This window comes from Mustela erminea, chromosome 12, assembly GCF_009829155.1.
Source record: "Mustela erminea isolate mMusErm1 chromosome 12, mMusErm1.Pri, whole genome shotgun sequence".
NCBI lineage: Eukaryota > Metazoa > Chordata > Mammalia > Carnivora > Mustelidae > Mustela > Mustela erminea.
In genome coordinates, this window is record NC_045625.1 from 3,403,857 (window position 1) to 3,418,204 (window position 14,348).

The 14,348-nt window shown below is 63.0% G+C and overlaps 2 protein-coding genes and 1 long non-coding RNA gene across 11 annotated transcripts in view; 2 read left to right on the forward strand and 1 right to left on the reverse strand.

Moving 5' to 3' along the window:
• The window catches only part of GBGT1 (globoside alpha-1,3-N-acetylgalactosaminyltransferase 1 (FORS blood group)), a 32,626-nt gene that overhangs the window by 12,040 nt on the left and 6,238 nt on the right, over nucleotides 1-14,348 (forward strand). The window lies entirely within an intron of this gene.
• The window catches only part of RALGDS (ral guanine nucleotide dissociation stimulator), a 43,307-nt gene continuing 28,994 nt past the window's right edge, over nucleotides 36-14,348 (forward strand). Inside the window, exon 1 of one of the 4 annotated variants that reach the window (XM_032306212.1) lies at nucleotides 36-311. In XM_032306212.1, coding sequence (XP_032162103.1) covers nucleotides 294-311 — 18 coding nt within the window. In that variant the 5' untranslated portion in view covers nucleotides 36-293. Of the gene's footprint in view, nucleotides 312-6,186; nucleotides 6,238-13,607; nucleotides 14,022-14,348 lie in introns of those variants that run through there. The other 3 variants (XM_032306211.1, XM_032306207.1, XM_032306213.1) reach the window with 3 other exon arrangements.
• LOC116569844 lies at nucleotides 6,130-8,898 on the reverse strand. 3 transcript variants are annotated; one of them, XR_004277209.1, is made up of 3 exons: nucleotides 8,682-8,898; nucleotides 6,545-6,759; nucleotides 6,130-6,222 (listed from the first exon to the last, which is right to left on the reverse strand). It is a non-coding gene; the product is annotated as an uncharacterized LOC116569844 (long non-coding RNA). The 3 variants fall into 3 exon arrangements; XR_004277208.1 differs by having other exon boundaries at nucleotides 6,545-7,737; XR_004277207.1 differs by having other exon boundaries at nucleotides 6,545-8,109.

A 14,348-nucleotide genomic window follows, 5' to 3' on the forward strand; every position in this document is an offset into this window, starting at 1 on the left:
GGCTGTCCCCGCCCACCGGCCGGAGCCCGGGAGTCCGGGCGGAACCAGGCAGCGGGGCCCGAGCGGCCGGCGGCGCAGCGCGGCGCAGACAATGGGAGCGGTGCGGACGGCGGCGGCGGCGGCGGCAGCGCGGGCGGCGGCGGTTGCAGAGCTCCGGGCCCGGCGGGGACGGGAGGCCGCGCCATGAGCCCCGCAGCCGGGCGCCCCCCTGCGCCGCGCGCGGGCCGAGGCGAGCGGCTTCTGCGAGCCCCGGGCCCCGCCCTGGGGCTGGCGATGCGCTGCCAGGGCTGAGGATGATGGTAGATTGCCAGGTGAGTGCCCCGGCTCGGCCCCGGCCGCCCTCCCAGCCGGCGGGGGTGGAGGGAGGACCGCATGTCCCCGGCCCACACCCCATCCGGCGAGGAGGGAGCACGGCGCCGGGTCCACGCTGAGCGCGCGCTTACGCAGTTCCGCGTCCAACCCCTCCTGGTACAACTGGGAAACTGAGACCAGGAGAGCCGGGGACTGGCCCGGGGCGCGTGAGGTGAGGGGAGTCCGGAGAAGAAGAGAAGGTTCTGGCCTCCCAGGCCGGTGTTCAGCACTCCCATGGGGTTTCCAATGGGAATGAGAACCCCTAAGATCCTGGGGGACCCCGTTCACCCCCTCGCATCTGCAGCTGTGTCCTCTGAGCATCCCCATGCGCCCCCAGGTGCATACACACATGGACTTCACAGATGGGGGCCATGGGGTGGGGTCGGAGGAGGAGTGGACACTGGAGAGGTGACAAGGGGCGAAAGAAGAAAGGCATTGGAGGCAGTCATGGGGCAGGGACATCCAGTCTCCTGGGAGCATGCCCAGGACTCATCCATGGGGAGGAGAGCTATGTCAGACTGGTGGCCAGGGGGTCCGAGAGGTGCTCAGGGGGCTACCCGGGCTGGGCACTTCCCCCAGGACACCTGGAGAGGACAGGCTCTGGGGTGCTGGGTATACCACTTTGGGCACCTGGACTATGAAGAGACCACCCCCCCCCCCAGTTGGAGGGGCTACAGCACAGAAGGTCTCAGCTTACTCTTCTGTCCTTTGGGCTGTCTGGACAGGGTGTGCCTAGGGTCCCACAGGCTTGTGGAAGGGTCTGTTGGCTTTGGATCTCCATCCCGGACACACTGTGCTCACAACCCTGGGAAAGTGCTTTGTACTTCCTTGAGGTCCTTCAGAGGAGTGGACAGGGGGAGCTTGGGCGGCCTGTGGGGCTGAGGACCTGGGGAGGCAGAACGTGGCAGAGCACTGACCACTGGTCTGGGTAACAAGGTCAAGACCCTCCTTGCTGCAGCCTGAGGGGCCCCATTTGGAAAGGGTTCCAGAGTCAGTGTCCTGCCCAGGGTGAGGAGGCCTTAGGAATGCACCGATCTCGAGGACTGGAGAGAGAAATGAGGGACAGGGGAGGCTTCTGAAGCTCCTCACATCACCCCCAGAGCCCCCAGGTCCTGCTCCTTTACCCTCTAGGGGCAGGGAGAGTCGCTGCCTTGACTACACCCAAACAAAGGTGTGTGTGTTGTTTTCTGGTTTTCCTGCTGGGGCTGCCATGCTGGTGCTGACCACCAGGGGTCAGGCTGTGCCCACTGTGCTCAGGGAAGCCACCAGAGCAGGGAGGGGACACCCAGGGGTCATACTGGGCGTCCCCTGCATCTCCCCCAACAGGCTCCTCGGGTTAGGAGCCTCCACGTCCACCACGTGAGCTGCTCAGAGGCAGGAGGGGCTCTGACACCCTCTCCTGGACGCATTCAGCTACCGAGCCCCTCACACTCACCCTAGCAGGGGCTGTGCGAGGCCTGGGGGGGGAGGCTGGAAGGTCCCCAGGAGGGACCCTGTGCTCCAGGAGGTCCCAGCCCAGAGGGGGGAATGAACCAAAGCGCCAGAACAAATCCAGGTGAAAGGGAGGGGCGGGGCCTGCAGGGACGTGAGGCAGGGGGAGGGGGGCAGGCAGGAGCCCCTGGTGGGGGTCTCACAGCCTCCAGGGTGAGCGTGATGCTGGGAGCAGGGTGGGAGGAGCGGTCCTGCCCCGTCTGCGAGCAGTGTGCTGCGGGGGAGGGTCGGGGGCACAGAGGGTTTGGCCAAGTAGAGCTGGGAGAGAGCTGGACATCGCTCTGGAGGGAGGGGCGGGGGCCAGACCCCAGCCTGCAGGGAGGGCCTCCTGGCTGTGTGTGCCATGGGACCCACGGGCCTCCCAGGCACCTGCTCACCCTCCGAGAGCCAGAATCCCGACTCGGCGAGGAGCCCCTGCCTCCTGGTCCCCCAGAGGCCAGGGCTGCAGTCCCCACTCAGGCCCGACTGGGGCGGGCTCCGTCTCCAGGACCATTCGCGGGTGTTGGCAGGAATCATCTGGGCAGTGTGTGGTGCAGAGAGATATTCCAGGGGGACGTCCTGTGGTCAGGCTGGATTCAAGGCGGGGAGCCTGAAGATGGGATGTAATCGGGGCCTGACTCTATCAGGCCCTCTCACGCGCTCTGTCCTCACTGCCCTAGGTGACCTGCTGAGTTGCCATCAGTTTCCTGGGGCCCGGAATGCTGGCTTGGCTGCACTTGGCCAGGGTGGCCGAGGTCGGGGTTCGTCCTGGGGGAGAGGGTGTAATCCGTTTTTGTTGCTGCCATAACAAGGTACTACAAATTGGTACGACTTTGGCTCAAAAGAAATTTATTCTCTGTTGGTTCTGAAGGCAGAAAGTCCCAAATCAGGTGTCAGGAGTTCTATGCTCTCTCTAGAAGCTCTGGGAGAGCTTCTAGAGCTTCTAGATGTAGCTTCTAGAGCTACATCTTCCAACTTCCGGTGGTGCCAACCCCCCACAGCATTTCTGGACTCACAGGTGCGTTGCTCCAAACCTGCCTCGGTCTTCACATAGCCTCCTCTGCGTGTGTGTGTCCAGTTTTCCCCTTTTTGTAAGGACACCTGTCACTGGGTGAGGCCCATCCTAACCCGGTGACTTGCAGGAAGACACCGTTTCCAAGTGAGGCTTATTCACGGGTGCTGGGTTTGCTTTCTGGGGACACAGCTCAACCCACAGTAGGAGCACTGGAGTGATTCTCACCCTGAAGACTAGGCACCCAGGTGCGCTGGGGGCTGGGGAGAGCAGTTGGGGTGTGGGGAACTCTCCGGTACCCCTTGGGGGCAGAAGGCCCCCCCCACCCCGCGCCAGCGGCGGGCTGTGGTGTGCCATCAGGAACAGCAGGTGGCGCTGTGCCCCCCCCTTTGCCGCTTCCCCAGCCCAGCTCCCTGCACCGCCCGGTAGACAAAGGTCTCACCTTTTAGTTGCGAGGAGACAACACCCAGCTGTAAACACAACAGCAGCATCGTCATTTCAGGGGTGACACACACCGCAGAGCAAGTCAAATAAGGTGGGGCCACACGGTAGTGACTCGGTGGTGCCCCGGAGGGGAGGCCCGGGAACCTAGCAGGGCCAGGCCCCCGCGGGTGGGGAGTCCACGTTTCCTTCTTCACCCGCAAGCCCAAGCTGTCCCTTCGCAGCCGTTTTCAGGGGCTCCTCGCAGGGCAGCTCTGGTTACCCTCTGTGGTTTCCTGGCAGCTCACCGGTTCCTGCCGGCCAGGGCGGCTGTGTCTGATGGCGGCACTTGGAAGCCGGCCATCCGGAGACCTTGCCCAAGGGACGGTAGCAGCTGCCCGAGCCCCCCCATCGCCGCTCACCTGGTGGGGTTCTGCCCCATCCTCCTACAAACTGGAGAGGGCCGCCTTGGGCTGAGGGGAGGGGCCCCGGGCTCCCCACGGGACAGTTGGGGCTTCTAGGGGCATCAGGGAAATGAAGCCAAGTGCCCAGCGTGTTCCTGCCCCAGAAGTGGGGCAGTTTCTTACTGTAGCCCCTGGGCACTCCCGGGTCCCACGAAGCTGAGGCCGCTAGCCCTTGACCATGGGTCACTGACTAATTCTCACAACGGATACTAACCAAGAGCCTCTGCAGGGGTCGCCTTGGTGGAGAAGACGAGACCACGGCGACGAAATACAGGAATGGGGGGTGTAGGACAGAGAGTAGGTCCTAGGAGAACCGCTGGGGACCTGGGGTCGGTCGCCAGTTGGCCATCAGCAGCATGCCAGCCACGGGGCTGTGCCCTGCACAGTAACTCCCAGACCCTCCCCCACGTCCGCAGGTGCTGTGGGCAGCCGGCCTGTGGCGCCTTCCCTGAGCCTGGCCTTGGGCTGCGGTGTCGCATTGTATCCGCAACGTGGGTACCACTGCCGTCTGCATATACAGAAGGGGAAACTAAGGCACTGGACGGTGAAGGGTCGCGGCAGGGCCGGTGGAAACATGTCCTAGTGTGCAGACAAGCCCGGGGAGGGGGTGCTGGGCCGAGGGGCTGGCACCACATTCCTTGTGATTGCAATGAACTTCCCATGTCAGGGCTGGACAGGCCCCGAGGTGATGGTTAACAGTGGGCGTGGAGACATAAACAGAGTTAATGAGCCCCTTTAGCCTCCCACTCCCCCCCCCCGCCCCCCGCTCTAATGAAGGCCTTGGGCTCTGCGCTCTGCGTTTTCTCAGTTCTGAGGTTTTGATCCTCCGAATCTTCGCTTAGGGTCGCTTCTGGGTGCGTCTCCGTGGGGTTGGGGATGAGCTTCTGGAACTGAGACGTCTCCTCCCAGGGCAGCCGAGCCAGAGTGAGGTGGAGAAGAGAGGGCATCCCCCGAAAAATGACAAGCCCCAGAAGGAGGGAGAGTCCCCATGGCAACCTGGAGCCGTTGCCTGGCAACCGCCGGCCCCCAAACACTTGCAGGCGGGAAGGCTCAGGACTAGGGCTTTCCAGTGGCCTCAGTAGAGACCCTAGCTGTAGGGTCTGATCCACGGTCACCCGCAGTCCCTGCCCTAGATCCTTCCTGAGGGAAACCCCAGTCTGCTTCTCCCTCCCCCTGACTCCACCCTGCCAGTCAGCCACCTTCTGTCATGCCGTCCCCCTAGCAACAGAAGCTACTTCCTGGATACCTGAGCCCTGTCGGTGGTGGTGTGATGTCAGAAAATGTAGGGTCAGAGGACACAGTAGATGAGCGGGCTGCCAGCCCGGGGAAGAAGCTGGGCTTGGGGTCCAGGGAGGGTGGAGCGGTTAGAGCCCCACAGTAGGGGACTCCGGTTCTGTCCGGGCCAGCTGAGGCTGACTAGCTCTGTCGACCTTGGCAAGTCACCAACCTCAGTTTCCCCATCTGTGGCCCCATCTTCCCTCATGCCTGTGTGTTCACCATTCGGTGCATGAACACTGGGCTATATATAAATCATGTCACTACTGGGGCTTTGGGGTGGTCTGGACCAGACTGGCCTCTGAGCTTGCTTCTCCATTGGCCTGCTTCACACCTGGGTGCCCGGGGGAGGCAGGTGACCTCACCGTTAAGGCCATTGGCTCGGAGGCGGACACCTGTGTCCGTATCCCAGTGCAATGCTTATTACCGAGTATCCTTGAATGGGCGCTGAACCCCCCTGAGCCTTGCTTTTCCTCCCACTGTGAGCAAAGTGGAGAAGAAGGAACCCCAGCCTTGTGGGCTCTGTTAGGGCCCACTCTCGCTTATGGGCGCTGACCCCATCCCTAGCAGTGAGCACGCAGACCGGATTGTCTCCACAGGGAGGGAGCAAGGCCCTGGAACCCCCTGCCTTGCCTTGGAATGGAGGAGAGAGGGGCTTTGGGGTTTAGACTGCCCTAGGGGGTGGATTTTGGAGCTGGGAAGCCTGTGAGGCCCAGGTACCCTCAGGTGTTCGCTCTGGGAAGGGCAGTGATTCGTGGTCTCATTGGTGATCTCAGGGGTTCCCCAGTGCCCTCAGGGAACCAGGATTCTAGTCTGACCTTGACCATTCCTTCACTCTGTGGTCTGGGGCCATGACCCCGCCCTCTGAGCCTCCCAGGCCCCCTCTGTCCAAAGGGGAGAGGACGTGCCCACCTCAGGCCTTGGGTGGCATCCTCTGCCCTGTGCCGGGCCCGCACTTTGGATCTGGGGCGGCGGGGCTGGCTTCCATTGCTCCCGCGGCGCGTCTCTGCCCACTTTGGCCAGCCACCCCTCACTCGTGCGCGGCGGGAGGAGGGGCGGGGCGAGGGCGGTGCGGACAATGGCCCGGGGCCGGGCGACGACAGCAGTGCCCGGAGCGGAGACCGGGCGCCGCCGGCCGGGCGCAGGGCGACAGCAGGCGGCACGCTCCTGTCCTCGGCTCCAGGCAGGGTGCAGCCCCTGCCCTCGCTCATGCTGGTGGTCCCGCCGAGCCTGCGGGCGGAAGAGGTGAGCCTCAGCCAGGCTTGCAGCTGGGGAGGGGGGACGGGGAAGGGCCACATGGTGGCGGATGATGGGATGTGGGAGCGCTATCCCCCGCCTGCCGGACCTGAGAGGGGTGAGGATCCCCTTGGGGCTGGAGAGCACCCGGGTTCTTCCCTCTTTCTGGGCTGGGATCAGGAATGCATTCCCTTGGGGAGGGCGGACCGTATCTTCTCTGCGTGCCGCCTGGGGTTCCCGGTGTGCCCACCTGACCTGTGTGTGCGCTGCTGGGCTGGGGAGGCTGTGGTCGTGGCTTCTGAGTCCAGAAACCTACCCACCACGTTGGGGATCCTGTGGCGTGCAGGCCTTCCTTTGTCCCCTGCGGTCCTCTGCCTGTAACCGCCGTCAAAGCGGGGAGGGCGGGACCAGGATGTTTAAGCCCTGGGAACCGCTGCTACCTGAGCTGCTGCCCACTGCACCCGGCTGGGCCGGGGAGGGCGGAGCCCGGCCTTGAAGCTCTCTGTCCGTAGCTCTCAGCATGCAGGAGGTCTAGGGGGAGAGAGAGCGCAGGCTTGGACTCTCAGGATCCCAGACCGGTGGTTCCCTCAACTCCCCTGTGGACTCAGGGATGCCCAGGTGTGTGAAATGCTCCGGAAGCCCCCGCTACTGTCTGCAGCGCAAACCTCCCCGCAGGTGGCAGAAAATGTCTTTTCCCCCTCGAGGAAGGCAGATGCTGGGGTGGCCCACCAGCTGTGAAGACAGGCGGTGTTGACTGCCCCTGGGGAGCAGGGGGCTGGCCTTGAGTCGAATCCACGTGGTTTTCTAGGTGGGGAAACAGCCCCACCCCACCCCCGGATAAGCTGCATAGATGGCCAGGCGCTACCTGAAGGCGAACTCCACCCGGATCACCTTCCCCCCTGGGGCCAGAGTTCTAGGGTGTGCTGCCCAGGAAGGTGCCCTGGGGTGCCCTTTGGCCCTCTGGTTGTTCAGGGCTGAAGTAGAAGGGTGAGGTCGTCCACCTGGCCTGAGGCGCTGGGTGGCCAGACAGGTAGGTGACAGCTGTGGGTGGCAGAGCGAGGCGAGCGGCCGGGGAGACAGGCAGCGCCCAGTGCAGAAAGGCCAAGCTGGCCGCATCCCCCGCCGGCCCCCACCCTGCAGCAGAGGACTGTATTTCCTCAGGATTTCAGGGAGTTTTCTACACAGCCACATGGGGCCAGGAGATCCTTGCACAAAGCACACGTGTCCCCCTTCCCTTCCCGCCGGCCCTGCCAGAAGCAGGCGTGGGGCAGGCCCTGAGGGAGCAGGCTCCCGGGTCTGGGGACCCAGGGTGGCCACCGTGTTCAGGCAGACGTGCGGGGTGTGGGGGTACATCTGAGGCTCCGGGGTACCGTGAGCAGTCCTGCACCTGCACGCGGGCGCCTCTCCATGCCTCCAGGGGACGGCGCGCACTGGAGTGACTCTGTGGCCACGTGTATCCTCCTGTGTGCCAACAGTGGGCGTGACAAGCCTAGTGGCAGTGGAGCACGCCTGTGTGTGGAGGGACTCGTGTGGGGCGAGTGGAAACGCATGACTGATTACGGGGTGGGGGAGAGGCAGCATACGCACGTGGGGCACGCCAGTGCCTGCGTGTGCGTGTGTTTGTGCCTTGCTTTTCCAAAGGACAGAGCCCAGGTTGTGACCACGAGGAGACCCGCATGTTCCTGCCACCGTCCACTGGCCTGTTACCGGGTTTCTCGGCTGGGAAAGGGGTTAATAAGTGTACACAGCTCGTGAGGTTGGGTTGCCTGATGGCAGCCTGGAGACCTGTATCGCCCTTGGAGGGTCCCCCAGCACAAGGGGCATCTCATGGACGTCTCCCATGTAGGAGCATGTGGAGGCGGACAGGAGAGGCCCAGGGACCTTGCCAAGGAGGAGAAATCAGGGAAGGGGCAAAGTCGTGGTCTTAACCGAGGGTCAGTGGGGGGCAGGAGGGGGACAAAGGCTGTGTCTCTGAAACTTTCACTCAGCCCCAAGGCCCTGACCACCCCCCTCCCCGCCCCCCGCTCCTCCGGGAAACTTCCCTGCCGGAAGACTGTGGGAAAAAGGGAAGCAGGCCCCAGCCCGGCTGCCTCTTGGCCACCAGCTGGAGCCCCAGATCCCTTCCAGAGCCCAGGGCAGCTCTGGAGGTCCCCCTCTGAAAGCAGAGCGCTGCTTCCCAGGCCCTGGGCCCCCACGTGCAGGCAGCGGGTGGGTGACGGCACCGGGCACACGGTGTCTCTAGCACAGCGGGCAGCCTCCTCACCACAAGGGCCCATTTGTCCCAACTCCCCGGCCCTGAAGCCCCAAGTGACCAGGCCCTGCTGGGCACAGGGGCCTGACTGTGGGCTCAGCTCCCCGCCCCCACCCTCCCCTCCTCAGCCCGCCCTGCCCATGCTGCACGGACCGGCTGCTTAGTCTGGGCCAGACCCCACGGCCGTGCCACCTCTACTTACCCAATGAGCGGAGACCCATTCATTCCCCAAGCACTCCTGTCGTGCCAGGAATTTCCAAAGAAGCGAAAAGCCCAGGCAGAAGCAGAGCTGAGCCGCCTGCCTCCCCACCCTGCTGTCCTCCCACGGCAGGCTGGCTTCTGGGAACCTCCTGGCTCCTGCTTCCCAGAAAGCCTGGCTCGCCTCCAGCCTCTGCTCCCAGCCTCGCTCTCTGGAAAGCACTCGCATGGCAGGTTGGCAGAGAGGCATGTCCTTCCCGTGCCCTTCCTCCTTGCCATCCCTCGGGCTCCTCTCCAGCCTTGCTGCCTCCTCCAGGAAGCTTCTCGGAGGATCTCCCCATGAGCAACGCGCGTGAGCCCCAAACTCTGAGTATTTTCCAATCTGGGGACTTTGAAACTGGAGGAACTGTGTGGACCGTCGAGCCTGCTGGTGCGTCCCGGGGATTTGTTGAGGGCCCGCTGTGTGCCTGGCTCTGTTGGGGGGTCCCTGCCTGCTCTCAAAGAGGTCATACCCCTTCCAGTTCTTAAAAAGAGGGAAGAACCGAAAACACACTTAGAACACCAGTGCTCCTTCTACTCCCGTGACGGCAGCACGTGCGGGAGCAGCAAAGTCACCCGCTTCCCCGTGAGCAGCTGCGGGAATGCGTCTCGGGTCCGGCATCGTTCCGGCCTTGGGATGTGAGTGGGCAGCGGGACAAATGCTGCCCCCAGGGAGCTTACAGCCCACTTTGGGGGATGCTAGTCTGTGAACTGTTTTTTAATCCCCTTCTGGAGCCTTCCTCCTCATGGCACTTTCTAGCTCCCCCCAACCCACGTCCATCAAAGGACGCAGCAGGCTCAAGCCCTCTCACCCTATTCTGTGTTTTCTGCTCCAAAATATTCACCTTCTGACATGCATTTTGCTTCTTATGCCCCCAGACCAGAAGGTGATTTTGACCCGTTTTGTTCCCTGGGATATCGCTGGCACCTGCCCCCGGCCTGACGCCTAGCAGGGGCTCAGGGTGCCCGTGTGGGCTGAGTGCTGGAGTTGTAGCCTAGGGCTGCTCTGGTCTGCAATGGGGATGCCACACACCATTGCTGGTCCTCAGGGGCGTGGGGTGAACGTAAGTTGTTCAGAGACTTTTACAGCAGTTCGAATTTGCTGGGAGGATTTTCTAGTGCATTTTCTGAAGGATTGTTGTCCCTGACTCAGTGTCCCAGGCTGCTTCGGGGTCATGTGGGGCCCTATCCTAAGTGCTTCCATCCAGTACTTCAAACTTTTGGGGTGGAGGCCATCCCCGTGTGGAGGCCAGGACAAGGGTCAGCCAGTGGGAGGCCTTAAAGTCAGACGATGGGCTCACTGTCAAGATGGGCATGGGGGCAGGCCCCAAGGGGCAGGGAGCTGTCCTCGCTGGCTCAGTGGTGCCCTTGGCAGGGCCGGAGCCTGCCGGGCAGGGAGCCTGCGGGAACAGCTGGGACAGGGCCTCGATTCGCGGAGCCTCAGCCTCTTGGCAACCCGTGTGACTCAGTGGGCTGGTAAAAAGGGCCGGCAGGCAGGCAGCCAGCACAGGGGAGCCCTGGGCAGCCGGTGAATCAGCAGCGGGAGCAGCCCACCAACCTACCGCTGGGTTACCGTTCTGCCTGGAGTAGGGCCAGGCCTCAGCGGCCGAAATAGCCCCTCCTTGCCTTTCTCCCTGCCAGCTCTCCTGGCGGTGTTTCTTGTGACCCCACCATTCCAGGGGGTCCCCGGGTCTCCCCAGCCTGGAGCAGGGGAAGGGGCCTTCCTCTGGCCCCTCTTGGCCCTTTTATAAGCAGTGCCCACAGAAGGGCACCGGGAGGCTAGGATCTCGCTCACCTCTTGCTGTATAGAGCCGGGAGCGCTGAGAGCCCAGCCTCCAAGCCAGGCTGCCGTGTGACTTGGGGTGAGTTTGCTGCGTCTCCAGGCTCTTGTCCCTGAGCTCTGGTCCTGGCCTCTCACGTCGTGACTCTTAAATTATATCCACGCGGGCACATCAGTGAATGGTAGAAATATTAGGGGGAGGGGCGGTCATCGATTCCAGCTTAGACACTGCGTTGCGGCCGGGTGGGGGGGGTGGTTGGGCGGGATGACAGGGGACATCAGAATCAGAATCCCAAGCTGGGTGTCATACTGGGGGGCAGACCTCTCCCCCGCTGCCGACAGGGACCCAGCAGCCCCAAGCCAGCCTCTGCTGCCAAGAGCAGATCCACGTGTGACCTTGAACCCGGTCCAGAGCAGAGGAAATTGAGCTGCCTTCGGGGCCAGACAGGACAAGGTGTGCACCTGGCCTTGGAATGGACCCCCTGTGCCTCCTTGGGCTAGTGGTTTGCCCTCTCTGGGCCTTGATCTTGAGGTGATTGCTGGGGCTGTATCTATTTGACAGATGCTTCGTGGAAGAGTGCTTTGCCCCCGACAGGGACCCCCAGAGACAGGGCCAGGCTGGGCTCATGGGGGCCGAGGGGGCGATAGCTGTGTGTGTGTGCCTCCAAGGCGTCTAAGTGTGTGTGTGCTTCCAAGGCGTCTAAGTGTGGGCAAGCCTTCGCCTTTGGCTGCTGGCAGCGGTGTTTACAGGGCTCTGGGTCCTGGGCCTCTCTCACAGCTGAAGGGGGGGAGAGCCAGAGTAGGTGCACCCCAGTTCTAAGCCCTTTCCCGGCTGTAGGGGCTTGTCTCTCGCATGCAAGGCTGCGGCGTCACCTGACCCGGCAGAGCCTGAATGGCAGTGGCCGCAGGTCCCCAGAGATGAGGGGGCGGGGAGCTGGGCTGCCCCACGCCCCTGGCGGGACCCTGAGTTGGGTCAGGAGGCTGCCGGAAAGAGGAGCCGAAGCCAGGCAGGCCTCTCCTATCTGCTTCCTGGACAGGATGTTGTGCCGGGTAAACAGCTTAGAGAAGAGTCACTGCTCTGGCTCTGAGTCACAGCTCCTAGCGACAGCCACTAGTGTTTATAAACAACGTGCTTTGTACCCACCAGGGCCTGTCCCCCGGAGCCCGCAGGGGGTTCCCCCAGATGTGGAATGCAGCAGCCCACCCAGGAATCTGTCCCCCGCAGGAGGGCTTGGGTCTGGGTGGCAAGGAGCGGTGGCGCGTCTGTACACGCATGCGGGTTCAGGAGTGGGGTTTCGCTACGTCTGGGCTTGTGTGTGGCTGCCCAGGTGCATTTTCCTAGAGCCATCTGGTACGGCAGGCAGGGCCTAGGACCGTGGGCAGGTCCCAAGACCTGGGGTCCCGGGACAAGCGTCTCAGGGATGGTGCGAGTGTTCCCCCATGTCCAGTGGCTGCACAGGAGAAGCTTGTGTGTGCTTGGTCGGGGGGCAGCCCTAGTAGGTGGCAATGTGGTGGGAGTACAGGGGAAGTGCCCCTGCCTGTCCCCAGCCCCCAGAGCCCTGGCGCTCCGGGGCTGGTCTTTGGTTCCAGGCAGTGACAGTGACGCGGGGCACCATGTGGTGACACCAGACTGGCAGGGAACAAAGGCGCCTCTGCTCTCCCCCTCTTGGCTGGGAGGAGGGGTGGACGCGCCCCGTCCCGCCCCACCCCTCCCTTGCCCCGCCTCCTCAGGGCTGCTGCTCTCCTGGCCTCTAGCTGACAGCTGGTCTCCCGCAGCGGCTGCCTGGGCCTTCCCGGTCAGCCCAGGCCCAGTGAGCTCTGCCTGAAGGACTCGCTCGAGACTGGATCCTGAGGCCAGAATGATCGGTGGGGGGGGGGCCTGGGGTGGGGGCAGGTCAGGGTACCCACTGTGGATGGCTGGGGATCTCTGGACAAGGGCACAGAGAGCCTTGTTTAACACTCAGGAGCCATGGAAAGAGCGATGGTCCCTCACCAGGGGCCCGGTCCCCAGGAAACGCCCAACAGATACACCTAAGGGGCAGCCCGGTTCCCTGTTGGTTCCCACCCTGGACACACGCTTCCTCTAAGGGCCTCTCCCACACCCCCGGGCACATTCGCCCAGCTAGAAGCACTTTCCCGTCCACTGACCCCGTCCGCAGCACCGGGCTCAGGGGCGCACCTTGCACTGAGGAGGTCAAGCCTCAGAAAAGGCCCTCCCTCCCCTCAATTCATCTGGAGCCCCCAGAGGCACGGGCGAGCTTGCTGGTACCCACAGGGCAGGCAGGCTGCGTCAAGCGATGCCCGAGGTCCCGCAGCTAGGGGACAGCCTCTGCGCCCCCGGGCCGACTCCCTCCTTGGAGCCTCCAGCCCGGCTGCACCCTGGCCTCTGTTTGCTGCTGGGAGACAGTGAGCATTTCTGAGATCTCCACTGGGATCCAGCGGCGGGGCCCACGCTAGCCCTTCACGGGCTCCACATTGCAGTTTGGCGCTCACTCTGGGAGACGGAGCCAGCAACATCTGTTGAGTGTTCATTATGTGCCGGTGCCGGAGCAGGCTCTTGACCGTGGGAGTGATCAGGATGCACATTGCCGAATCCCCAGGCACCCTTGGGCCGATTTTACAGATGAAGAAACTGAGTCAGTATGAAATGCTAAGTCAGTGGCCCAGGGGCTCAGGGTGGGCTGATTCAGAGCCCGGTTGCCTCTGCTGTGTCTCCCAGGTCAGAGTTAAGCGTCACCGTGTGCAGGAGGCCACAGTGGCTGGGGGGGGGGCCCTCACCACCCCCTTCACCCCCACCCTCTCCCACGTAGAGGCTGGAGGCAGGGAGGACTTGGGATTCTCTTGCGGGCAGCGGGACAGAAGCTGTTGGAGGGATTTTACTGCGTGGGGAGCCGGTCTTGGGCTGTAGGCACAAGGGTGGCATGAGGGGGGCATGTTCGACCAGGACCCTTCAGCTCAGTTTCTCTGATGCCCACCCAGCCCCCCAATCCTGGGATGCCCATGTCCCCAGGGAGTCCTAACTTATGCTCACAGAGATTCTTTCTTCCCTATAAGAAATATCCTCTGGAGCCCAGTGATGAGAATTCCAGGTCAAGAGAGACTGTGAAGCTGGGGTGGGGAAGAGTTTGTGTTTGAAAAACCTGCACATCTCTCCTGCCCACCCCCACATCCATAACAGTTCAGGAAACTGAGGCTTGGAGAGAAGAGGAACCCGCAGGTCCCATGGGAAGGCAGGGCTGGGCGGGGACAGGAACCTGGTCGGGCTTGGAGCAGCCCTCTCCGCCGGGTCCCCTGCACCCCACAAAGCCACCGGAAGAGGATGTGAAACTCAGAAAGGCAGAGCGAGTGCTGGCGGGGCTCCGTGTCGGGGCGGCATGGTGGGCTCCAGCACCCCCGCGGTAGGCAGGGGACCTGATGTGCCTCCAGGCCGGCTCCGGAGCCCCTGCACCACCCTCTTTGCTCCCAGCCCCCGTGGCACCCTGGCAGCCAGGAGCAGGACATCCACCCGGCCAGGGTCCTAGCAGGGTAAGGAAGCCACCGTGCCTCTCAGCCTGTCTTTGCCCTGAGACCTCTGGGTCTGGGGATTCAGGCTCTGAACACTGGTGGAAGGAGCGTCTGGGCATTCTGTGGGGATGCAGACAGGTGCAAGTCTTGGATTCCCCCTGTGAGATCTCAGGCAAGTCCTTGCTTCCCTGGGGCCTCAGTTTTTCCATCTGTCAAGTGGGTGTATTGGACTCGATCCGTGGTTTCCAATGGCTGATTTGCAGCCAGATGGGAAAAATGGGCACAAAATCGTGAGCTTTTCTTAAACCAAATGCCTCCTTTTAACTGCTGCTAAACGAATGGTGTTTC